The sequence below is a fragment of the Mycothermus thermophilus genome (assembly GCF_041956435.1).
Source record: "Mycothermus thermophilus strain CBS 625.91 unplaced genomic scaffold VTJ04scaffold_1, whole genome shotgun sequence".
Lineage (NCBI taxonomy): Eukaryota > Fungi > Ascomycota > Sordariomycetes > Sordariales > Chaetomiaceae > Mycothermus > Mycothermus thermophilus.
This window is the reverse complement of record NW_027191427.1, coordinates 5,038,339-5,063,213: the sequence shown is the minus strand read 5'-3', so window position 1 is coordinate 5,063,213 and position 24,875 is coordinate 5,038,339. Positions and strand designations below refer to the sequence as shown.

At 55.6% G+C, this 24,875-nt stretch overlaps 9 protein-coding genes across 9 annotated transcripts; 3 read left to right on the top strand and 6 right to left on the bottom strand.

Annotated features, from left to right (window-relative positions):
- Positions 1 to 1,191: 1,191 nt before the first annotated feature.
- Positions 1,192 to 3,845, bottom strand: VTJ04DRAFT_1896 (uncharacterized protein; the record flags this gene model as incomplete). The annotated part of the gene is made up of 5 exons (XM_069359633.1): positions 1,192 to 1,349; positions 1,449 to 1,962; positions 2,521 to 3,491; positions 3,583 to 3,746; positions 3,814 to 3,845. 5 exons carry the CDS (start codon positions 3,843 to 3,845, stop codon positions 1,192 to 1,194), a joined length of 1,839 nt encoding a protein of 612 aa, XP_069224504.1.
- Positions 3,846 to 7,969: 4,124 nt separating this feature from the next.
- VTJ04DRAFT_1895 (uncharacterized protein) lies at positions 7,970 to 8,554 on the top strand (the record flags this gene model as incomplete). Its single annotated transcript, XM_069359632.1, has 1 exon — positions 7,970 to 8,554. The coding sequence occupies one exon, from the start codon at positions 7,970 to 7,972 to the stop codon at positions 8,552 to 8,554; it is 585 nt and encodes a 194-aa protein (XP_069224503.1).
- Positions 8,555 to 9,180: 626 nt separating this feature from the next.
- On the bottom strand, positions 9,181 to 11,049 carry VTJ04DRAFT_1894 (uncharacterized protein; the record flags this gene model as incomplete). Its single annotated transcript, XM_069359631.1, has 1 exon — positions 9,181 to 11,049. The coding sequence occupies one exon, from the start codon at positions 11,047 to 11,049 to the stop codon at positions 9,181 to 9,183; it is 1,869 nt and encodes a 622-aa protein (XP_069224502.1).
- Positions 11,050 to 12,373: 1,324 nt separating this feature from the next.
- VTJ04DRAFT_1893 (uncharacterized protein) lies at positions 12,374 to 12,959 on the top strand (the record flags this gene model as incomplete). Its single annotated transcript, XM_069359630.1, has 2 exons — positions 12,374 to 12,484; positions 12,546 to 12,959. 2 exons carry the CDS (start codon positions 12,374 to 12,376, stop codon positions 12,957 to 12,959), a joined length of 525 nt encoding a protein of 174 aa, XP_069224501.1.
- Positions 12,960 to 13,106: 147 nt separating this feature from the next.
- Positions 13,107 to 14,966, bottom strand: VTJ04DRAFT_1892 (uncharacterized protein; the record flags this gene model as incomplete). Its single annotated transcript, XM_069359629.1, has 6 exons — positions 13,107 to 13,896; positions 13,960 to 14,065; positions 14,132 to 14,399; positions 14,453 to 14,529; positions 14,601 to 14,637; positions 14,718 to 14,966. The coding sequence occupies 6 exons, from the start codon at positions 14,964 to 14,966 to the stop codon at positions 13,107 to 13,109; spliced, it is 1,527 nt and encodes a 508-aa protein (XP_069224500.1).
- Positions 14,967 to 16,942: 1,976 nt separating this feature from the next.
- Positions 16,943 to 18,835, bottom strand: VTJ04DRAFT_1891 (uncharacterized protein; the record flags this gene model as incomplete). Its single annotated transcript, XM_069359628.1, has 2 exons — positions 16,943 to 18,376; positions 18,443 to 18,835. The coding sequence occupies 2 exons, from the start codon at positions 18,833 to 18,835 to the stop codon at positions 16,943 to 16,945; spliced, it is 1,827 nt and encodes a 608-aa protein (XP_069224499.1).
- An 883-nt stretch (positions 18,836 to 19,718) lies between these two features.
- Positions 19,719 to 20,938, bottom strand: VTJ04DRAFT_1890 (uncharacterized protein; the record flags this gene model as incomplete). The annotated part of the gene is made up of 2 exons (XM_069359627.1): positions 19,719 to 20,499; positions 20,559 to 20,938. 2 exons carry the CDS (start codon positions 20,936 to 20,938, stop codon positions 19,719 to 19,721), a joined length of 1,161 nt encoding a protein of 386 aa, XP_069224498.1.
- Positions 20,939 to 22,074: 1,136 nt separating this feature from the next.
- On the top strand, positions 22,075 to 22,875 carry VTJ04DRAFT_1889 (uncharacterized protein; the record flags this gene model as incomplete). The annotated part of the gene is made up of 1 exon (XM_069359625.1): positions 22,075 to 22,875. The coding sequence occupies one exon, from the start codon at positions 22,075 to 22,077 to the stop codon at positions 22,873 to 22,875; it is 801 nt and encodes a 266-aa protein (XP_069224497.1).
- Positions 22,876 to 23,260: 385 nt separating this feature from the next.
- On the bottom strand, positions 23,261 to 24,529 carry VTJ04DRAFT_1888 (uncharacterized protein; the record flags this gene model as incomplete). The annotated part of the gene is made up of 3 exons (XM_069359624.1): positions 23,261 to 23,407; positions 23,469 to 24,283; positions 24,337 to 24,529. The coding sequence occupies 3 exons, from the start codon at positions 24,527 to 24,529 to the stop codon at positions 23,261 to 23,263; spliced, it is 1,155 nt and encodes a 384-aa protein (XP_069224496.1).
- Between the last annotated feature and the right edge of the window lie 346 nt (positions 24,530 to 24,875).

Below are 24,875 nucleotides of genomic sequence, written 5' to 3'. Positions count from 1 at the left end.
ATAACCTTGAATCCTTGGATAGCCGTGGTTTGAGTCTGCAGACTATTATCAGAAGACTACGTTACAGAAAGGAGCCACCGCCATGGGCCAGTCAACGGATAATCCCAAAACCTGGTGATTTTACTTCCATGCTAACTTCTATAGCACCCTTGATTCTTGTTCTCAACCAGCAGCACACAGCAACGACATATTCAAAGACAGCCAATCGCAAACTAAGCTTGTTTTAGGAGTTCTCACAGGACTCGGCGACCAAAGCTATGTCATCAGCATTTCCATCACTTCTCATCCCTTCTTACGTCCCTACCTATGCAGTTTTCCTTCAATCCTTCCTTGGCTCGTCAACACCACCTGTCAAATACACAACCACAGCACAACATGCAGGTCAGTTGGAAAAAGCCTCCCTACCTATGTATGTAGCTCCCCCACGCCCCCCTCCCTCCTCCCCTGATGCAGCGAGCTCCATTTGTGCAGCCGCATCTGCAGCCACGCCGGGTACACCCCCCTGTCGATTCTGCAACCTGACTTCCACATCCCTCCGAGCTTGCTTCCCATTGCCGGCATCATGTTCATGCCCCGCTCGAAGATCTCGGGCCGGCCACGCTGGGCTGGGGTGTACAGCATGCTCAAATGCAGCGTCTGTCTCGGGTCTTGGACCCGTGCATTACTCTGACGTCGAGGTGGCCTGATGTTTGGAAGTGGCTTGCAGGAAGACTTGGTGAGGTGTCGTGTTGAGTTGACTCTCTGGCAGAACCCTTAATCATGCCAAATTGCCTAACGGCATCTTCCGGATGTTTGGCCGCCAACCCCGTGACACATCAATGAGTATTACGGGTATCAGGATCTTGAACTCTTGGCGCTCTAACGACTAACTGGTTGGAAAACGTTTTGGTGCGCTAGATGACTTTTGAATCAGGTTTGGTGTTTAATTCTCCAGCGACATTTTGTGCCTAGATATTTAGACGGTGTGCGCTCAATGTCCGTGAGAGACCGTGTGACCAGCGCACCGACTGGAAAATGGTTTGCTATGGCGGACAACCACGCTAGAGAGTTTGACGCACACTGCCGGGCGCGAGAAATGAGCTCGAATTTGACTCCTGCAAGAGATTCCAGAAACCTAGGCAATTTTACCAGACATCCAACCATCCAGTCCCACCCACTCAGCCTAGAAAGTGATCAACAGCATCCGCTACCTTAGACAAGCGTGAACCACTCAGTGGGCAGACCTTTATTCCGTCGCGCAGCAAATGATTCTCCCGACATCTCTCCCTTCACATAACACTCGCCCACAAATTTGTATGTGGTCGATTTGGTTGTTCTTCCCATTAGCCGTGCCATGCCGCGATTGGGACCTGTCGTCGACCGCAAGATATAAGGCACCGAGCCCCCATGAAGCAGCACAACAACGTCACCCTTCCGTGCGCCGGCCGGACACAAACCAATCAACTTACCACGGCCCTTGACACTCCTAGCTGCCTGGAAGAAACACTCTGGAAGACACGGAAAGCCGCGACAGGTCCCATCCTTTTCTGGGAGGGAATTCCAGTGAGCGATGTAGTGGTCCAGTAGCATTTGCTGGTAATCCTGCGACTGGGTGTCTTCTTGTGCTCCTCGCGACAGGGCAGCTGCGTTGTTCCATACCCCGACAGCGCCTGCGGGGTCGAAAAGGTAAAGGAAAGTCTGATGGAGTTCGTGATTTCCCTGGTCACTTTCGTGATCTGGCTCCGCGACGTGATAGTAAGGGTACGCCCCGATCTTCTTGATCGTTCCGAGAAGTTCTCCTTCGAGAACGAGCTCGGCGTGCTTTGACGGGTCGTTGCGCTTGAGGACAGCGATGGTATTGTCCGTAGCTCGAAAGCGCAAAGATAAACCGAGAGTGCGAGTGGCCCACCGCATGTGGCCCGAAGGCGCGAGGGCCCATGACGGATGATCAAAAGAAACAGTCGTGCCAGAATCGGTTCTGACCTGGTCGTAATGCAGACCCAGCCATGTCCGCCCTGAAGTGGCTTGAACGGCAGAGAGAATGGCTAGCGATTTGTACGTGTTGATCCACCACCGAGTGAAATCGGAGTACACCTGACTTATTGATTTGCTGTAGTCAGGCAGGAGAAGATCACTCATTTCGCTTTTCCGATACGTTTCTTCTCCAAGTCCCAGCAACGCAAAGATTTTGTCTCGCGGATCAGTGGCTCGAAAGACAAGACCCTCGAGCACCAGGTCTAAGATCTTCATTCGCGAGCTTGGTGCCATATCGCAGCCTGGGAATGAAGAGGGACCGGCGGAAGCAATCTCTTGCTTTTCTGCAATGTTCGACCAGAGGGAGGGAAGTGGCTCTTGAGGGCAGTCTGGAAATCCCCCGCCCCTCACATCGTGCATCCAGTAGTTGGCCAACATCACAGACTCCCAGGTAAGGGTCTGGTCTCCGCAACAAATGACAGCCTTCTGGGACAGCCAAAGTTCTTGGACCACCCACACGCGACGGAACCAAGGGCAGTTAAAAAAATATGACAACACCCAAATTACCTTTGGGAACACCGAGTTGTTCCATTCTTCGGCGTGCGTCTTTGAGAACGGGAGATGTCCTATGGTTGTTGGGGTCGCGCGAATGTATCCCTGGAAGATTGTCTTCAGGAACTTCACCGCCTCCAGGGTGACAGCATCACTGGGTCCTAGCCAGACCACCACAGCAGATGCTTTCGCGTACACTTCGCCCATTATACCGACCTGACTACTCCTTTCGGCGACATCGTCTTGATTGATGCACACGGCATCGGCCCAGAGGATCCTGGCCCCCTCCCCGTCCTGGGGTCTGAGATGACGAAGGGCTTCCGCAAGGCTAGCGGTAATGCTGAGAGTATGCACTGCCGTCGTTGCAGCATTTTGCCTATCCAGGCCCTGAATGGAAACACTCAGCGTCGTTCTGTTTGCGGGATTTCCCCAGCAGTACGACAACGCTTCAAACTGGGGTATGTCAGGAGACGTCAACGCAGCCGTTATCATGCGACAGCAGAGGGGGTCCTCGGGCGTTCCGGGCTCGAGATAGAGGAGTCTGATCTCTTTGCGTTTGTTGTCTAGTGGCTGATAGAGTGGGATATGGCCCGTGGCTTCTCCATCCACTGGGCCCTGTGCTACAGCGGTTTGTATGGGGAGATGCGTTGGAGGGCGAGCCAGCCTGCAATGTGCCTCGATCCGGGCGGAGCGGATATAATTACGCCATCCGCGGTATCGAGCGCGCGGGATAATCTGGATCGCGTCGCCTCCTTGGATCTTGCTCATGAAGTCGTGGATACTGGGATCGGGGTCCGAGATATGCCAGCGATTTGTATGCTCCAAGAAAGCCCCGTGAGCCACCTTGTTGGTCTGGATCGTGTTTGGCAGGATGTTGTCGCGGGCTGAGGGCCTGGACACGCTAGCCTCAAACCATGTGTAGGAGGATTTGTATCCCCCGATGGTGCTCGCATCGTCGCAGAAGCCTAGCTCGGTAAGCATTCGGCCTACAGACAAGAGAATGCGAGCTAGTCATCTCGTATGATCCTCTAATCTCGCACATCTCGTCCCACCTGGTCCAATGTGGAACAAACTGACCTTGATCGTGTGAGACAGTAGTGAAGACGATGCTCTCGACGGACGCGACATCTTCGGGCAACTTGAGCTCGACATACGGGCGCTGGGGGCAGTAGTGAGATACAACAATCTCCTCAGTGCACTCTTCTCTGAAGACGCAAAGGGTGACTGTGATGCCGCTGTGACTAACAAGCACAGTGTGTCTCTCGTCAGTTGAACGCGCGGCGTAGCTTGCGGCAGCAAAGAGCTTACCTTGTCAGAGCAACCTCCAGAGACGGCGACATTTGAGAAAGAGACTGGAGGACTTTCTCTATTAGATTTGGATCCGCCCGACCAGCGATTCGAAAATATTTCCCATCCAGGCCCTGATGGCTTCTCCAGGTGCGGGCACGTCGGGTTCAAGTCAGGCGCTCACGATGCCCAAACGAACGCTCACGGTGCCCAACGAGTTGGTGAGTTTTGGACGAGTGCTGGAATGACATGCGCATGCGGGGAGTTGCTGTTCTGGAGGGTTCCAATCAAGACGGGATGCATCGAGAGGGAGGAGGCACATTGCCTGGACACCACTTTTCATGACCACGTAAGCTCAATGTGCCAATCTTGAGCCTCGCCATGGTGACCATAAAGATAAGAATGGTGCCCATTTTCGAGCACATATACACAGACTTAAATACCTGACTTTTCCCCTTTCAAACAGCTGGGATACATAGGTAGGTACCTAAGTACCTAGGGAAGTACGCTGTACCTACGCAAGGAACGCTTGCAATGATCGAGCACGTCATCTATACCTGTCAATTGGAACTCGAGAGGAAAGGTTGACTACATCCAGGATAATGACAGCAATACTGCATACCACAGGGACCTCTGGGTCTGTGCTGCACATCATGTCTGGTCGGGAGACTGATATCAGGCGCATCACTTATCCATGCCAGCATCAGATGAACATACCAGTATTCTGATGTATTATGATGTGACAGTATTAATTGTTGCTCTAACATCGGAAACCTCGCTTACATAAATCCAGTCCCCAATGTAAACGTCTCCTACGGTAAGGACACAGCCCCCTACTACCGGGTAATATAATCAGGTCTTCGGTTTCCCCGCGTTTCATCTCACTCAGCATATTCCGCGCCCCTGAACAGTCTGTATCTCCTCTTTGACCTTCCCGACCTCGACAAGGGCTCTACTCAGCATACTCACAGCGGGCACGAACGTCATAACAAACCTTGACACGTTGCGTGCCGATTTCTGAAGATGGATGCTTTACGGGTTCTCTTGGTTGTACAATGAGACTGTTCTCAAGATGGCTGAGATGGATGATGAAGCGGAGAGTATCCGCAATACTCTGGAAGGGCATATTGAAACGCTGAGGGCACAGGAGGGCGAGGAATGGCGCGACGTTTAATCTTTCCACGCCCGTCTGAGCTTCGAGCACATGCAGAAGCTGCGCAGCGCCGGTGGCAGGAAGAGCCGGACATTCCAATCATTTTTCAACAACCAGCAAACTCGTTCCGCGACGCAGTTCGAAGACCAATGATGTATCGCACCCCATTCTTGACGTCATATGGGCTCGCAGGAATCTGTTGGGAGACGTGCAAACCGGGAGACGAGGTATGGTTTTTGGAAGGGACAAAGGTTCCCTATGTCCTTCGGCCGATCAACAGCGAAATTCCATCAGAAGGTGAGGGGGGCGAGCCACGCAGGTACCAATTATGTGGAGAATGTTATGTCCATGGGGCTATGGAGGGAGAGCTGCTCAAAGGGAAAGACAAGAAGACCTTAAAGGCACTTTTCTCGGAGATTCTTCTTGTGTAATTCAGTCCCAAGGAGCGGGTATTTGGGAGGTCAGGTACTGAGCCAAACATGACCAAGGTGGATCCCATTGAATAATGTCTTGGTTTATTAATAGGTATTTTCTCTTCTCTGTCGCTTTTGTCTCGCTTGTTTCCTCTTCAGTTTTGGGTCTTTTGTTTTCCTGACAGTTTTGCATCTGGTTGGGTCGCTATCTGGTTACTAGGAAGTTCAACAGAACTCAATCCGTAATTCGTCCCGGCAATAACCAAAGACGATTGACTAACAAGAGGTGCTTCTGATCGGAGATTGATCCACGATCGACATTTTGTAGCACTAAGATGTGCTGGTGCCGTGTTGGATTCGATAATTAAGACCAAGACAACCGGAAACGTTGCTTCGCCATACGAAATCCCCACGAGTTGATGAGGCTTTAGGACAGAGACATTTCAACTCGTTCTCTTTGGCGTGTCTCGCCTTTCGGGACTGCATGGTGCAGGGAACCTTGGGCATGAAGTGAACCTCACAGCCCCAAGCCGGAGGAGAAACTTTGATCATTTCTCAACTTCACCAACACCTCTGGCCCCGTTAGTGCGCGGGGCAACGCAACACTGCAGCACCACATACATTATGCATTGAAGATGCAGGTTTCACGGCCGGCAAGCCTAATCAATGCAGGCATGCAGGCCACAGAGGAACTAGTTCGTCTTGGTCTTGTCCTCGCTGCCTCGAAATTGCACTTCAACCCACTCTGGATGCTTCCATTCGCAAGTCCTTATCCAAAACCAGGTGTTCTAGCTGACGTGTCCCTCCCTGCAGGCAGCATACTGTTTTCGTCACCACAGATGTCTGAACTAACCGGCGAGATTGACTTGTCAGCCATCGCCGGAACATCGAGACTTTGACAAACTCGATGCAGTGTCCCGCTAGGCTCGGCCCGAGTCTTCGGGCCGGTTCGGTCGTGGAGATCTCCGCTCATCAGTCGGGAGACCGACCTAGTGACTATCTCCGTTTGGCTGAGCCTGTTGACACTAGGCACCTATTCTGCTTTGTATCTGTTAGAGAAGCCCAAGGAGAGCGAGTTTGAGCGTTCTCTCAACCAAGCCAGACCAAATATACTGTGCGTGAGTTGCGGAGGCAGCCATGAAATGACTTGTCAGACGACGAGGCAAGGTTGTTCACCTTGATAGGAGAATGAAGGGGTTGATGCCGGTGAAGAACGTGGGATAAGAGGTACTCATCGTCTCGCGGGTGTTGGCTCTTCCTCTCTGCTAATACTCCCACCACCAACATTCCCCCACCTGGCCGGACGCAAGTTCCGGACTTGTTCGGGCTACATCCATGACTTGACCTGCCTGCCAGGCTAACCTTTCGTCAGCGGAGTCCCGAGATATTCGAATGCCCTGCCTCTTCATTATCACAATTCAACTTAGTTTCTTGAATCAGCTGTTCCTGTTGCCGTTTCTTGCTGAGCGATGAGCCCGGGCTTGGGTGCTCGAACAGGCGGCGTAACCTTGATTGTGGCACAGCGGCAGGGCCCCAGGGTGAAAGATCGAGATACCTACAGAGTGCCCGACCTATTGGTCCCTCGACCCGCAAATGCCTACGGCCAAGGTTTCAAGGCGGGTCAGGTGGCCGACACCGTTCCGGAACTCGCAGGACATTCCCGCAGTGGGGTCGGCCGCTTTCCGGTTTCCCAGAATGCTATACATGACTAGGTGTTTGCTGGTCCAGTCCAGCGCCGCCGATATAAGAGGCGCTGTGGACCGCGTGGTGGAATCTTTTAAAGAATCAAACCACCAGCCCCTAGGCACTACCTCTCTTCTTTTACACTTATTATGAAGAACAATTTAATTCGTTCATTGAATCCGTTATATCTATTAGGCTTTACTGGGGTGCTGACATGGCATGTGGTGTCTATGGCTATCGCGTTTCCAGAGCAAGATTGTGATGGAGGGTTAAGAGCGGCAGTGGTTGGCTCCAACTGTTGCCAAGTTTTGAGTGCCGGACTTTGGATGGGGCATGACGTCATGACTTTATTGCGTAGCACACCTGTACGGTCAGTGCGTCCTCGGTGACCATGTGCCAGGTGTTGGTTGGAAAGTATGCTGCGCACGAATACAGATCGATGTAGTCACAGGTTGACTTGGTCAAGCAGCTGCAATGAAGAGACGATCGGCTGTGATGGTGGGAAGGGTGGTCTGATGTCGTCATAGTCGTCATAGGGAGAGCTAAGAGAGGCCGAAGAAAATAGAGCGTGAGAGAAATGATATTTTAAGTCCACGGCGTCGCATGGTTCCTGCATTGCTTCCACAGTTGGCAATAATCTTGTAGACTCACGGAGATCTCTCATTTATTGAATTATTGGTGGCAAACACCGCAGCCGGGTTACCTACTTACGAACACGATCCACCAATTTACTGTTCCTCGCGTTAGCCCCGAACATCCAGACCAGTCAAACCGCCTCTGGCTCTGAAACTATCGCCAACGCAACAGAGGGCTGAGATCTGAGTGGCCGTGTAATAGAAAGAAAACACCCGCAAGCAGAAACAGAAGAAAAAACAGACAGAGCATGCCCACCGTCCTCGGCCTCACCAACGACCCCCCTTCCTCCACAATGGCCGCCCCCCCCAACTCCAAACCCTTCGTCTCATCCTCCACATCCCTCACGAAAACCGCCAACAAACCCCCGCGCCCAAACACCATCTCCCAGCGCAACCACGCCTCCGCCCTCGAGATGGAGACCCAGCTCTGGCGCGCCCTTTGCGATCCCGACAGCGTCAAAGCCGACAACGGCAAGCCCATCACAGACTACATCGCGCACGACTGCGTCATGATCAACCCCCTCCTCGCTCCTGACGGATCCGCCATGCCGCTTGGGCCCAACACGAAGCCGAAGCTTGCCGATGTGCTGGAGTACCATAGCCAGCACGAGGGGCGGAGCAAGGCGGGGCTGGCCAAGGGGTTGTACGGGTATCGGTTCCTGGGCGAGCCGCTGGTGGTGGAGGTTGATTTGATGGCTGTGGCGTTGGTGTACAAGATTGGGCTATTCCGCCGGCGGACTGGGAAGACGGGCGGGGACCGAGGGGTGGAGGAGGTGGCGGCGACCGGGAGCAGCACGTGGAGGCAGACGGCCGGGGCGGATTGGTTGTTGGTGGCGTCTCATTTGGCGGTGGACAGCGGTGATGATTTTAATGATTAATTTGGAGCAGGAGGTGCGGTAATCCGCGGGTTGCTTATGGTATTGTGTTGTGGTGATGACGGTGAGGGATAGTGTTGGGTGAAGGTATATCAGTTTGTTTGATTGCCATTATTGACATTGTTTCACGTATTTAATAAGCGAGCGGGATATATAAGTAAGCAGAATACCTTTCTACAGGGGAGGTAACTGTCGGATTTCCGGGACATTGTCACTCGACTTGCCTCCTGTAACCGTTGTGAAGCCGATGGGCACTTGACACACGTGGGGGTCATTGGGGTTCACCGGAACATGCTTCAGAACAAAGTCTTGTGAATGGCGCATCTCTCACGTGTCCTTGAGCGGAGGAACTTCCGCTGCGTACTGGAGACACGATCGATGCCAAGTCTATGACCGAACCTCTGGTTGCTGATCTGAGGGCGACAGAAAGAAGCACAATGGAAGATTTCGAACGCCCAAGGAACAAAATAAGTGAAGGCGAGGTTCGTGTCTCATGTACCACCCGACATGTACAGTACTTTGCACAGAAGGACGGCATAATTACACGCTGTGACCCATCCACGTCCTTCCATCAAACCACCACGTGAGACACCTCAACGTGAACCGACACGCCTCCATGATCCACTCCGTCAAAATTTGCGCTTCTTCTTCGCCGGACCCGCCGCAGCCCGCCTGTCAAGCTCCCGCTGTAATTCCGCCCTCCTCCGCTCCGCCCGCTCCTGCGACGTTTCGCGGGCTGGCGGCTTGGCCGGCGGCTCTGTCGCAGGAGTCCTGCTCCGACTCCTTCCATCGTCGCGCGTACTCGAAGCGTCGCTAGCCGCCGCGCTCGTACTCGCACCAGTCTTGCCGATCACGCCCAGCTTGTGCCTCCTCGGAAGCGGACTGGCTGCGGTTGGCTTCGCTGGAGAAGCAGCAGATGGCGACGGAGACCGGTCGGAGGCTGGAGCCGGCGGTGCTTCCTTGGGCCTTCCGCCGATACGGCCCAGACCGCCTCGCGTGGCCGCGGGCTTTGGTGGAGGAGGCCGTGTCTCCAAGTCATCCTCATCCGCGTCCGAGGCTGTCTCAGAGCCTGAGTCCTGGGCGACGGTCCGCGAGGTCCCTGACTTGTGCGACGGAGGTGGTGGTGGGGACGCTCCTTTCCTGCCTATCGCACCAAGTTTCGGGGGAGCGGGCCGAGGCTTTTCGGAAGAGGCGGTTGCGTCATCGTTCTCCGATGCTGTCTCTTCCTGGTCTACTGGACGGTGTGGACTGGGTCGTTTCTGGGTATGCTGAGCTCTAGGAGGGGTTTTCTGGACCTGGAAGTCATCCTCGGATGCTGTCTCTTCTTGGTTTGCTGGAGGGGGTGGACTGGGTCGTTTCCGGGTATGCTGAGCCCTGGGAGGGGTTTTCTGGACCTGGAAATCATCCTCGGACGCCGTCTCATCGTCATCGACTGGATGTGGTGGTGGACTAGGGCGCTTACGGGCCTGCCGAGCCTTTGGAGGGGTTGCTTGAGCTTGGAAGTCATCATCCGAAGCCGTCTCCTCATCGTCCGCTGGCGGTGGTGGACTAGCTCGCTTTTGCTGCGCCTTATCTGCCCGAGGTGGCGTCGATTGTACTTGGAAGTCATCCTCCTTGGCAGTTTCTGGCTGTGATGGAGTGGGTGTCTTCTTCTTCTGAGTTGCAGACCGTTCTAACCTCTCAGTAAGGCGCACGGTAGCCCCCTTGACCAGCTTTGTCCACCAGTCATTGAGGGCGGATGATGCCTCCAGATCAAGTTCAGACTTGTACCGCAAGCCAGAATCACCAAAAACAGAGCCAAGCAGGGTCGTTACATCGGCTGGCTGCGGAATTGAGCCCATCTCGACCTTTCTTCTGAAGTCGGCCTCGGAAAACGGTGCAATCCCTCTGACCCTTCCCTCAGCGGCTGCCCTGCTGACCTTGCGCTTGCCAGCCAACGCATGAAAGACATGCTCCAGCCCGATTCCAGTAGACTCTAGCTTTTCCACCAATTTTGCGATCACGTTGTCTTTGTCCTTGATGAGTGACACAAGTTGCTCAACCTCTCTCATGCGAGCCTCTTGGGCCTGGATCATGGGTAGGACAAGCTCGGACGCGAGGGAGGACGGAGGGCATTTCTTGAACTGCATCGGCCACCTGAATGGTTTCAGGGGCTCTGGGAGAACACACGTAACAGTGATAGCCAGAGAGTCGGCCTCATTTCCGCGTGATAAGGCCAGCGATGTGGTGTCGTGGTCAGGGTCACTGCTGTCGAAAGCAGCGCGAATGAGCTCCATCATCTTGCGGATTTGGTCGGGGCCATCGCTGGGGTCAATGCTAGTGTCCTCAAGCATGCCTCGCTTGATGATAGGTCGCCTGTCCATGGTTTCCACCCAGAGGTTCGCGAGGTCGGACAGGTGCACAGTGTACGAGTCGTCAGCAAAAGTGGCCGAGACGAGCAGCGTAGGGATGCCGGGCGCGGAGGCCGGCAGGAGCCTCCAGGAGGCGTGGCGAGACATGGTGAAAGTGACGCGGGTGTCGAGACGTTACAGCAATGAGAGCCTCCGCCACGCGGATGCGGAACGGCGTCCCGGGGACAATACGTAATGTCAGACGAAGAGACAGAGTACGGGGTCTTGTCTATGGCAAGATCCCGAGTGAGGTTAGAAATGAGAGTTGTAGATGGCCTGGATATGGCAAGACATGTTCTGTCTGAAAAGAGTCAGCCTGTGATTCCCAAAGGATGGTTCCGAATGGCATACGCAGATGGATGACCTACATGTTGGGCGTTGTGTCAACAGAATGAACACCACGTCGTCAGGTCGCACCAATCTCCGTCAGAACTGCAACTGCCCGAAGTGTTCTGTGAGACAAAAATGAGGCAAAACACTGTGTGCTCCGTCGTTCGTTTTATCGGACCCAAGACAGAGACCAGTCAGTGCAAGCCACGCTCCCAGCGTCGGTCTTCTCGTGCCGCTGCTGCCTGGAGGACGTTGGTCGGTGTCACTGCCTGAGGCAACTGGCTCATGACCAAGGGAATAGGCACTCTTGGCGATTAGGAATTCCCTTGGATTAATGAGCCTGTGTGATGGACAATGACCGGGCAGGTTCGGGCATGATTGAAGAGAGATGTTGACGACGGGTTGTGGTCCGTTGGTGATGAGTTCGGGTTGTGTTGAATGACCCCAGGTCTGGGCAGCTTCAGGGTTGGAAGAGTGTGTGGGTCCATCTTCAACCCTGGACTCTGATCATGGGGTCAACGATTACGAGGGTTAGGGTTAGCTATCTGGTCTGTTTGGCCCCTGGTATGTGTGGTAAATATCAAGGTGGACTACCTAGCGATGGGCAATGGCATGGTAGTACTCCGTATCCATCATGATATATACCTGTGGAGACGGACATGCGCTCTGGCCCCTATAGTTGGCACCCATGTTATCTCTGGACTCTGCGTGCTCTCGCTTGAATGAGCATGCTACCGTCAGCATGCATCACCGCTTGGACGACTTCATACCGGAGTAAAAGCATGCCGTATTCATGACCAGCCTAGGGCGTAGGGCTGAATATGTTTAAAGACATTCTGATGGGTGTCCATCGCCTTGGGCGCTCTGATCATCAGCAGGGCGCAGCCACCCCGCACCGTCATTGTTGTCCAATGTGGGCTGTGCTGACATGTTATCCATGGAAGATATTTCACGAAAGAGGCAGGTGTGAGGTCTATGACTCTTGTAGGACTCCCCCATGGGTTCACCACAAGGATGAAATCGATATAAAAACGCACTTCATCGTCCACACCAACCCAGCGCCGGAGAGCTTCTTCATACGCACATCCCAACGCCCATCATCATGGCTGACTACGACCTCGGCCCGCTCCCACACCACATCACGGGCGGCTGCCTGTGCGGGAAAATCGCCTGGCGCGTCGTGTTCCCCGAGGGTCACGACTTCAAGGCCAATGTGCGTGACCGCTCCTATAATATCCAGACATTCCGTTGACCTGGCTGACGTCCTCCTGCAGAGCGCGACCTGCCAATGCACGCAATGCCGAAAGACCACCTCGGGGCTCTTTTTCATCTGGAAAAGGGTGCCGTACGCCTGTTTGACGTGGACTACCCCTCTCGACACGCTCAAGAAGTATTACTGCACCGAGAATTGCGCGCGTGCCTTCTGCGGCGAGTGTGGCACCTTCTTGTACTGGCGTCTCGAGACAGGGCCTAACATCTGCCTCCCCGTCGGGACCATCGATCCGCTGTGGTTGTTCGGCGAGGGACGCGAGGAGTCGGAGGAGGAAGTGCCTCCCGGAGGATTCGGCCGCGCTTTGGTCAACGCTTGTGGCGAGCACCTTTGGATAAAGAATCAGATCCCGGGCGTGACGGATAACTTGACGATTCTGGGCGCTGATGGCAGGGCGCCGAGGTTGGAGACGGAGTAGGAGCAGAGCGGTAGACCTTTACAGTGAATAGTTATCGGCGAAGAAAATGGCGGAGGTGACGGAGGACAGAAATTCAGAACCAAACATTTTGGGGTATAATTAACGACCAAATCGCATCATAGGACGCTTTGCCCGTGCCTTCTTCTTTCACCGCAACCCTCCTTCTGCCTTCTTCACCTCAATCACAAACTCTGTATCCACCCTCACCGTTCGACTCCCAACCGGCGGCGGTGACGGCGATCTCGGCGTCCGGTGTCCCGCCTCCTCCCTCTTCTTGCTGACAATATGTTCGGCCAGCTCGACATCCAGTCCCCACACATCCCCATCCCCGTCATGTATTTCGACATAACCGCTCCCGTCCACCCATACCCTGCGCGCCGGTCCTCTCCCCACAGCCGCCGCCGCTGCCGCAGCAGCTGCCGCTCGACTGCTGTTCTTCTTGTGGTTGGTGGTCGCGTCTGCACCGGCGCCGCCACCGCTCGTCTCGATCCACATGTCCCGATATTCCAACGCCAAGCCCAGGGATAGCGGCCCCTCGTCGTCGCCGCCGCCCGGGGTTCTAAGCTTAGTCGGCAGGCTCCCAATGGTCGGCGGTCCCCCCGGTCCGTTTCCTGAGTTGTCGCGACGGCGGAGCTTGCGACTCTGGCGGTTCCGCCCGGGCTTGCTGCCACGGCTGTACCAGGAGGAGCCTGTCCCCGACCCGGTGTTGTTTCCCGTGGTGGTGATGGTCGTTGTGATGCTGTTGCTGGTGGCCCAGATGCTTCGTGGGAAGAGATGGCCGAGAAGAGGTTTGAGGGTCATGACGCAGGCGCAGACAATGGCGCCGTTGATTTCGACGGCGGTCATGTAGGAAAGTTCGGCGGCGACGTAGGTAAAGTCGGGGTCTGTCTGGGCGCGGAGGAGTTGAGGGACGCGGAGGATGGAGATGAAGCAGACCCTATTGACAATGTGAGTCAGGTCCCCTGCAAAGGCAAGGATTTGTCTGGAGGGCAGTGCTCACAAGAAGCCGAAGCCGAACAGAAACGATAAAATGATCTTTTGCCTCCGTGGGAGGTTGATCCTCCATACCACAGGCAAAGGCAACAAGAAGATCAAGAAATCAGTGACTAGTTTGCTGCGTCAGAATACCACGGCAAAAACACCTGGCCAAACTCTAGTATGGTGGAACTCACTCATATGAAGGGCCGTATTCGACCACCACATGGCGTTGGAGTGACAGTACTTCTGAGGGACGGTAAAGTCCCAGTAGGAGTTCAGGGGGATACACGCTGTAAACGTCGTCGCAGCCATGTAAACATGGGAGACAACGACGAAGCCGAACAGGATTTGTCCAGCCAAATGCGCCCATTTGAAGGCGAAGAGGTGAATGTAGAGAATGAGGATGGACAGTTTCGTAAAGCATAATGATAGCGTATAGAAGAGGACACCTAGCCAGGCCGCCTGTGCACATTGTCAGCGTTGGACCGGCTTCTTTTACAGCGGCTTTGACCTACCTTTCCCCATCTCACTGCACTCGCAAGGTTCGTCGGATCCAGATCCCAGACATGGCGACCGGAGCCGTTCATAGCCTCTGCGTTGGAGTATATCTGTCAGCATCAACCACAGGCTCATCAATCCTACTGGAATAACGCTCCCACTTACGTTCAAGAATTGAACCGCATGCGACGCCGCTGAATATCTGCCCACCGCAACCCATAACGTCAGATTCAATCCTCTCACACACTCCTACCCCTTGCTGAACATATCATCCCGACGTACCAATGCAACCAAGATACACCAATCCGACGCCCCCACGACCTTGATGATGGCCACTCGCGTGTAGAAGCGCAGCGCCACGAAGACGGCCGCGATTGCCCAGCACACTGACGCCGCGACGATGATATTGGTTGCGAGCGAGTCATGCGGGAGGGATTCCCAGGGAGGCATCGGTGGTCCGGCGGGTCCGGGGCCTTGTTCCGTTGACGAGGGAGGTTGTGAGGGATCGGCGGGCGGCTGCGAGTCGCTCATCTTGTTGGTTATAGCAGCGACGGACAAGAAGAGCTAGAGGAGGAGAGGGCGGTTGACGCCGTCGTCGTTGAACGAGTCGGGGCTGGACGGGTCAGACTCATTCGAGTCGGGCGAGAGGAGTAATCGGAGCCAAGACTCGGGGTATCAACTGGGTGAAGACGACATGCCGTACTCCGCAGGGACGAGAACTTCGAGGGCTATGATGATGACGAAGAGAAAGAGAGGCAAGAGTCTGGTTATGTGCAAACCACAGGAATCATTAGGGAATCTAGCTCCGAATCGATGCTGACAATAGACAGGGAACCGACATAAAGTTTGGAAAGGAACCACGTCAAAGCCAGCAACGCAAACCACAGCAAGGGCTCCAGATTAACAAGCTTCTTTGCCACATCTCGAGTCGGAGTCCAGACCCTACCATACATGGCTACCCTAGCCGACCGCTATTCGCAGATGACCTTTTGAACATGTTCAGCTGCAGGCCTGCAGATGTCCAAATTCTACCTCAACTTTTTCAGACCGATTGTTGGCTGCACGCACGGGTTGGGATGCAACGCTTTCCGAACGCGGGGCCAAGCAATCCGGGGTCTGACGCGGCCCAGGAACAACAAGGGGCCACGCAGGTGACTGTGGTATATTTTCTCGGTCCCGGTTGGTCTGTCCTCCCGGCTGTGTCGGTAATCATGCCTCCGTCTTGATCCTTCGAATGCTGGAAGGTAGTAATTCAGGCCGTGGATGAATGAGACATTTTACTTTGACCTGTCCGAAGAAGTTCGGTATGCACTCTGGCAGCATGTAATCCCCTCTGCTGTTGTGCCAACCCTGCCAACCATGTGTCTGGGTTCCATCCATCGATCTCTTCAGATCGGCCGACTCAGATCAATCGAGATGTGGTGTTCATGAGAGGGATTAAGACCAACACTATTTTAATGGCAGGGTTTCGTTACTAAACGGCCCGCGGAGCCGAGTCCGCGATCAGGAGAACTCTGCCCATAAGGCTGCATTAATTCGTTCTGTCAAGCAGCCCAAGACCAGACGATGGTTCCAGGGGCACGGTTCCAAATCTTGGTTGTCAGCAGCCCGGAAGACCTCAAGCGTGCGTCGTCGGCCCAGAAGAAAGACCGAGCCGAGCTTGACAAAGAGCGGGAGCGTTTCATTCATCCCATCTCCTCGGTCTGCCCCTTTTTTTCTTGACACAAAATTCTCGCCGAAGGGTACTGTTGCATCCATGGATCTGATATGCAGCCAGGACAGGACAAGCAAGTCTAAACTTGCGATTGGGTTCGACGGCCACGCATCCGGATGGCCGGGCTGTCAACTGCAGGTTCCGGTACTGAGCGCCATGGATCGTCCGAGTTGGCCCGTGCAACCAACAACACGAAAATCCCCAGGCACAGAAATGGACGTTGTTGGTGGAAGATTTGCGGATCAACACAAGCCGAGTTTGGCTTGCGGGAACTACCCCCGGCAAAAGCTTGGCCAACATATGCTTGACAGCCGGCGCTTTGACCTCCTCGTGCCGCTTGTCAGAGTGGTGTTGCCGGGCGCGGGATGAATGCCGTGTGGATGTGTAAAGTTAAGGAGGACTCGGTTCCAACTCTGAAGGTCGAACGGCTTTGCAGATGCCGGCGGGAACCGAGCCAGCAGGACTCCGCTCTCCGAGTATATGTACATACATACATACATACTTGTAAGGGGTAGAAAAGGGTTCCGGCAGGTGAGATGCTCGACAAGTGGACATGACGGCCGACATGTCGCCACGATTCAGAACCCAAGGACGCTTTCGTGGTTGTCAAGAGACATAATGATCACTGTATGTATTCATGGTGCAGCTGTGCTGCAGAAATGCAGCGGCTTATGCTTGTAACACGACGTATCCAAAATATTTACGACCAGCCCGGCCGCATGATGTAGCAGGTCCCATCAGGACCGTTGATCCTTGATGCGTGGCGCATAAGCCGCTCATGTACTCCCGAGTATCACTGAGCAGCACTCTCTCTCAACCCTTTTGTTCGCAAGGTCAACTTCGCTTCCCCTCCAAAAGCCAGGCCAGGAGCAGGGGCTCCATTGAGAGCATCACCATTCCCAGATTCGGCCACTCCACGGCCCGTCGCTCCCGCCCCTGCTAACGCCCGCAACAAACCCTCCCGGGGCCGCGACAACGCGTCGCTCGCGTCACTACCGCGTCGGCTTCTCCCACCCAAGCTACTTGCATCATCGGCAAGCCCAGACGCTCCTCTCAGTCGACCTGCCCACAACCCGCGGACGCCGCCGCGCTTCCTGGCTGGCAACTCCTCAGAACCAGCGCTACAAACGTAAAGTAGATACTTGAGATTAGGTAATGTATGGCGGATGTCGACAACGCGGAGGCCTTGGGAAGCGCATAGAGCCTCGATGTCCTTGTTCAACAAGAACCACGCGTAGTCGAACCGAAACTGCGCGGCAGAACCACCGCGAGGCAAATACAGCGGGAACTCGCGCTGGGTCTCGGGAAGCTGGCTGATGTCGTCTCGGATGGTTGAACGTGAGCCAAACCAACGGATTGGATATGGTAGTGGCACGGATAGATAGTACTGCAAGGAGTCGGTGAGGTGGGCAACGTGGCCGAGGGCCGCTGACAATGCGTCTTCAGATACAGAGGGTGAGTTTGTAGCTCCATCGTAATCTGTGTTAGGAAGAAAGATGCCGCATATCTGGAAGGATAAGGGCGGGCTGAGTGGCACGGGAGAAATGTTGTATATACGAGACAAGTCCTCGCAGATGCGACGACGCTGGCCATGCATGTCGGCGCGGGTTTGTTCAAGCAAGGTGCGCGACTGTGTGAGCTGCTCGGTGGCGTTCTCAACATCGCTGGCGGCGCGGTCTTGGGCATCGCGGCCCTGGGCGATGGCTGCTCGGCGCGCAGCAATGGATGCCCGTAGCTCTTCATTGCGTTTCCTGGCCTGAGCGACAACGCGGCGTTGTTGCGAGAGACACTTGTTGGCAAGGACCACGGAGTCCTCGGCTTCGGGGACAGCATTTCGCGCCTCAGAAGCCAGCAGATCATTGATCTGGCGGGCAAGACGCTCGCGGGTGGCCAGAGCATCCTGAATCGAATTATCAAGCGTGGCCAGGCGCATTAGCGCCGTGTATGACGACGTGGCAGCTGGGGCGGCATGCTTTGGGGGCGCCGATTTTCCAGACAGCTCCAGCGAGTACACGCCGTCAACCAGGTGGAAGACGAGGCTGTTGGGTGGGAAGTGCACATTCTCGAGGCTGCCAAGCCAGTGGAGGGCGCGCAGGTCCACTTCATCCTCGAGCAGCAAGGCCCAGTCCTCGCGACGACGTCGGGCCCAAATGCGGACGGTGATTTGCGGCGAACGGGTGACGGCAGCATCGAGGTCGGAGAGATCAAAGAAGCGGAAGTTAAAGTTCTGGGAGCATGGTCAGCAGCCGGGGGCGAAGTGTCGGCATGTGGCCTATGCAGAGATGCCCCATACCGTGGCCCGTTCCTCAACCTCGCTAATGTAGATGGGCTCCTCCTCGCCATCGACATGAAGAGAGAAGAAGGCGTCGGCGAGCCGCGAGTCGAAGGTGTCTTCGAAGCGACGCTGGCGGGTGGCGGGAGAGGCATAAGCAAGACTGGCACTTCGGGCTCGGTCGCGGGCAGCGGCAGGAGGCGCGCGCAGATTCTCGGACGAGAGGGCATGATGGAGGCGAGGGGGGCTGCGCAGAGCTTCGAGCTTCGAGGGGCTCTTGATGTTGAGGGCAGCATCGTCGACCGAGTAGCCGCGGAGGCGGGAGAAGGCAAGGTTCCTCAGGGCGAGACCGCGCAAGTGCCGGATCTTGCGGTTCTGGGGCAACAAGAGCGGTCGCGTCGACTCGGCCGACATGGTTGCATGGCGGATCACGGGTTTGGATGAGACATTGGAGGTGAATGCTGGGGATTGGAGTACGTCGATGACGCGTGGGGAAGCTCTGCTTGGGCATGGCGTTGTGGATGCCGATAGCAGTGATGTCGAAGCTCGAAGGAGCTTGGCGCCGTTGGGTGCCACTAACACAGTGTGACACTGTGATCCCCACAGTGTAATTCATGGCAGCGCCTTGCTTCCCTTCGCGCTCGATGTGCTCATGATTTTCTGCTCCTGCTTGATGGTTGTTTACACTGCCCGAGCAACTGTTAAAGAGAGGTAGTCGAGAGGATCAATTTTTTTACATACAAAATTCTGACCTGCACTAACAGCGGGTCCCTCTGCCTCTTCCCGCAGTGCTCCTTCACTCAGTCCGGTCAGGCGCCAAGGCCCGGTTGTTGACTGCTGCAGCCTTGAGAACGGCTTTGAAGGGAAGGAGGGAAGCGGGAGAGAGTTGCCCTCGCGAGGACACTCGACCTTGCTGCATCTATGACTGGCACTCGACCTCGACCGTTGTTGTCCCAAGAGCGGGGCGAGGCTCCCGAGTCTTGCGCATTGCCCAGTCGACATCACAGCAAGCACTCACCAACACTGGAACACCTTTTCTTACCAGGCCCTTATGCCATGAGGTGGACAAGTCCTCGGGTTGCAAGTCCTCATTGAGTTAAATCAGATACATTACAACACATATCGTGACTACCTCGAGACGATTAAACCAGCTCAAGTGACACCAGACACCGTGTTACTCTCACCCCTCTCACCTCTCTTTCGCCTTCCCTCCTGGCCTTACACCATCAGGTCATCTTGAGACAAGATACTCCGCCCGTCCCTCACCTCCTTCCCCTTCCTTCTTCCTTCGCTTGGTTCAATATGGTGGTCTGTACGGCTTGTAGTACGGCACAGAAGGCACAACAGGCGCCGGCGGCCTGTCCACTGACCTCATGGACTGCGTCCAAGCCCTGGCTCCCGGGTAGCGTGTTGGGGGAGTCACGATGCGATGCCCGCGGTGCCAACCCGGCATCTCTTCCTGGCTCGTGAAGTCACCGTCCGGCCCCATTGTGTGCCGCATGCCGTACAGACGATCTAACTCCCGCGCCTCGTACTTGCTCTTGGGCCGCCGCCACCAATAGAAGAGGCCGCACACCACCACAGCCAGCAACAAAGCCGTGCTCGCAGCTCCGATGGCCACCCGTGAAACCACATTGAGACCCTCATCCTTGTTGCCATTGCCATTGTCGACCGACTGTTGTGACGGCGTCACACTTTCCTCTTCGATGTCTGCATCAGCATCCGAGGCGTCTGCTCCTGACCCAATCCCTGGAGCCAAGATGAGCGTTTGTTCGCCCGACGCGGCTTCTGTGTCGATCGTCTTGGTCCCCGAAGTCGCGACGACGACGATGCTGGCCGAGGTGGGACTTGGTGGTGGTGTTGGCGTTGGGGATGCCTCTGGCCGGTCGGTGCTCCTCCAGTTGATTTGGATCATTGGCGCAAACAGACTGACCGTTGCCATGGACGCCGCCGTGTTGGGGACCGTCAAGAATCCAAAGCTGCCGCTCTTGCTGCCATCGCAGGTCACCGTCGGGATGGTTGCAGACGTGACCACCATGGTGCACGTTTGGCCGTGGATGTTTGCGCATCCATAGCCGCTATGCCCATGTTAACGACGTTCCGGTTTTGCTCATTCTTGTAAACAAAGCATACTCACCTCGGACAGCAACCCACCGCCGTCTCACCCGCCCCAAGCTGAAACTGCACCGGCCATCCGGCCTGACCACCAGCCCCTCCAGTCGCCGAGCAGGCTGTTGCGTAGCCCACCGGACAGTGAAGCCCCGGGGAATAGAAACCCCATCCTTTGAGAGGCGCCTGCTTGACCGCATCTGCACCCTGCGACGCCTGCGGCCAGCACGACATCGCGTCCCAAGCCCGTCCGGAGGAGCATACTTGGCCCAGCAGAGCAACGTTCTTCTCCAACATTCCCCCGGGCCCCGCCCCAACCGCCACGGTGCAGGCTGCTGGCGGTGTGAAGGTGGTCGTTAACGGACCTAGATTGGTAGGCGGCTGCCCGGTAATGACGGTCGCCGTCATGTTTGTCTCGTTCGTCGTTCGCGTTCGTCGTCGATGCCGCGTTCGATTGAGTCGCCAAAGAGCAAAGTCGTTGCTTTTGGCGTCGACTTGACATCCAGGCTACCTGGGTCGACATGAGGAAAGTGACTGTGAGGCTCCTAATCCTCGAAGCCATCGAGGAATGCATCTCTTCCACCCGCCTCCCTCGGGAATGCGCACCGACACCACCACGTTGTCTTCCTTGAGCAACCTCATTCCAACGGGAGGCAGGTTTCCTGTGTGACTATATCGTCCCTTCCATTGGATCTCCGCATCTCTCCCCGTTTTCACCTCCTCCGCTGTGCGCCTGTTGAACATGAGTTCAAAGCAGTATGTGCGCCCTAGGGGATACGACCGCGGCCTGATGTCGGGCCATGTTGTCGATCCTCACTCATCTTGACGACGCCCCTGAAGACGATCACAAAATTACCCCCCACCGATCACAGTCATCATGATCCTTCCTTTCTTTGTCATCAGCTTGAGATCTTCAATCTAGTTCTTGAAATTCTACCATTCCTCACCCAAGGAAATACCACCGTCTCAAATAGCACCCAAAGAGGAAAGATGCCATTGGCAAACGCTCCCTCACCATCGTTTGAACTTGACTGGATGTTGCATGGCAAGTTATAAGGAATCGAGCAAAGCAACTTACCTTCGCTCTGTCTATTGAACTTAGCTGTAACTGGCTGCGTATCTTCGAGATAAGTGCATTGACGATAGGATCGAGACATTTTACTTACAGGTTGACTGATTGGATGGACACGGTTATGATTCTCAAGTCAGCCATGAGTCGTTCCCTGATCTTGCCCCGGTTTAATATCACGTTATATTTCCCGTTTCTCAAGATATTACTTGCTGGTGGCCCTGCGAGTCATCGACGATGCGATAGTCCCCGCCGCAGCCGAATGCACGCCTAGACTCATCACGACACGGTCCTCCCGGTTGGGTGAACTAACTCTGACGTCACTCAGCATGTGGCAACATAACAGGACCAACGAGCCATTTATATCCTTAGGAGAATGCTTGTCTAGAACTGAATTGATCCGGCGTGCCGCTCTTTTCACAACTACGCTCTTTTCTCGTGCCTCTAGGTAATTACCACTGATTGATCCTGAAAAATGGCGGCGTTGAACCGAGCCACGGCAACACTCCAGCGCGTTGCCATTCTCAGAACGAACCTCGACAACATCCTCCGCACTCGCGGCAGCTTTCCCAACCTGCGCAACACCGCTGACCAGCACTTCTCCAATGCCACAAGCTCAAGTTATGAGATCATAGAATCTCAAACCCCCACGGACCCCAGCCTTCATATTGAACATCCTGCACCCTCCCACCGCCCAGGAACCCCGCCCCCTTGTGACCTGGCTCATGCTCACACGGCCAACTGTGTGTCTCAACCACACCTCTTTCACCCTCCTCCCCGTCCCTCGTCCTCCATGGGATTCTCCCATTTCCCTCCGGCGCCGACTTCCGCCGCCACCTCGGACTTCTCCCATAGCTTCCACACCTCAGCCCGCCACTCTGCGCCCCCGGCCCCGACTTCGACGGGATCCAGCGGCAGCTACAAATCGGGCCCTCCGCCTCCGCCTCCCCAAGGCACCAAGGCCAGCCAAATCTCCGCCGACGCAGAAACCAACCCGGCCATGGACTTTGGCGGCGAGATCAAGGGCAACCCGACCGACAGCGAGGCCGACGTAGCAGCGGATCGGTCCGACGTCGACCCTCTGCCGCCGGGCATGCACCACACCATCAGGATGGGGCCGGGAGAAGCGGGCCCGGTGCCGACGGAGAGCGAGGCAGATGTGGCGGCGGATTTGGGAAGGTCCGGGGAGGATCCGCTGCCCGAGGGAGAGCACTTTACGGACAAGGTGAAGGATAAGGTGAAAGGGATGGGGAAGAGGCCGAAGGGTGGGAGGTGATGAGGTGACAACAAGTTCCATTGTGACAAGACAAGATAGAAGAGCTGAAACTTTATGCCGGATGGATGAGTTGAGGTTCACTAAAAGGAGTACAGCCCAACATGGCCATTGGCTACTGGAAGCATCATCCAGAGCCTCTGTATATAGTTTAATCGGTCCTTGGAATGGCATATGTTGGACTCAACGTGTTAAGTTACATGATCTTTGTGAAGTCATGTCGCTGCCTCATGCTTCTGCCTCGAGAACCTGTTTGGATCCCTAGATGATGCTGACTCTCAGGTGTCATAGCTTGGAACAACTAATAGTATATCCGTAGTATCCCAGCAAGCGAATACATTACAACTGCGTGTCATTACAACTGCCCGACAACTACTCCGTGTACACCCTATGACCACTTCAAGACCGCCTTGATGACTTTTCCAGAGTGAATATCATCAATGGCTTTGGCGTAATCCTTGAAGTCGTAGTACTGAATGAACTCCTCCATGGGGAACTGCCCTTTGGCGTGCAAGTCCATGAGGAAAGGGATAAACTGCTCTGTGGTCAGCACCGCCGGCGTCATTCCCCAAGGTACTCGGCTTGCGACAACTCACCTTGGATGGCAGGCTATCACCCTCACAGCATCCAACATACTCCTTACCGTACGTCAAATGCTGCATCACATCAATCCCCACCTCCTTTCCAAACCCCGGAGCGCCCACCGTGGACGCCCTCCCTTTCGTCCCCAAGCAGTCCACCATATCCCGAATCACACTCGGCACCCCCGTGCAATCCACTGCAAAATCAACCCCCACGGGCGGACAAAGCTCCCTGATCCGCTCCACCACCGAGCTCTTTCCCCCGGAACCCTCCTCCCTCGACGCCAACACCGTGTGCGTCGCGCCCAGCTTCTTCGCCAACTCGAGCCTTCCCGGCTGCACATCCACCGCGATCACCACCGCAGCACGCGCCACGTGCGCTGCCGCCATGATGGCCGCCATCCCGACCGACCCGGCGCCAAACACCGCCACCGAGCTCCCCGCGCGCACGCCCAGCGAGTTGAGCACGGCGCCCGCGCCCGTTTGCATTCCGCACCCCAGCGGCGCGTACAGCGCGAGGTCGGCGTCGGCAGGGATCCGGACGACGCATGACCTGTGCGCGAGCGTGTGGCGCGCGAAGGAAGATTGGCCGAAGAAGCTGCTGAAGACGGGCGTCTTTTCGTTGGTGTTGGTGTGACTGGTGGTGTACATGGCCGCGCTGCCGTCCGGGCGGCGGCCGTTCATGTTGCGCGTGTTGAAGCTGTGGCAATAGGCAGGGTGGCCCGACGTGCACGGGGGGCAGGTCTCGCAGTGGGTGAAGGACAGGAGGACCTTGTCGCCTGGTGCGACGTGGGATACGGCGGAGCCGGTTTCGAGGACGACACCGGCGCCTGTAGTGACGGGGTTAGGATGGGGGGACTGAAGCATGGGCGAGGACACAAACCTTCATGACCGAGGACGGCACCGGGCTGGCATGGTAGCACGCCCGTTGCGAAGGACAGGTCTGTGTGGCAGAGTCCGGAGGCGTGGATCTCAACGAGCACCTCGTCTGGTTGGATCTCAGAGAGGTAGACCTCACGGAGCTCAAACTTGCCGTTCAGCTCTGGGACGACGAGGGCTGTTGTGCTGCGGGACATTGTTGATGTGAGCTTTTGTTGTTGAATCTCAGGAGTGTGAGGTGGAGAAGCGAGGGAGGGACGTTTGGATATCAGGAGGTTCAGACGAAGGCGCCTAACATTACCAGCGCCACGCGACCAGTAAACAATGACTCCGGAGTGTTCAAAGAGAATCTCCAATTACTGATCTAATCCCGACAACAGGGATGGTGGTTAGGGACGGGAGTGTTTGAGATATCCGTGTTCGTGCTACCATCACCACCCTCACCCGAACCCCTCTCTCTATTACCGAGTACCCGACACAGAACTGCAGCCCTGAACCCCGGGATCAAGAACGGCAAGTTCGTTTGAGGTTCGGACGCCTCGA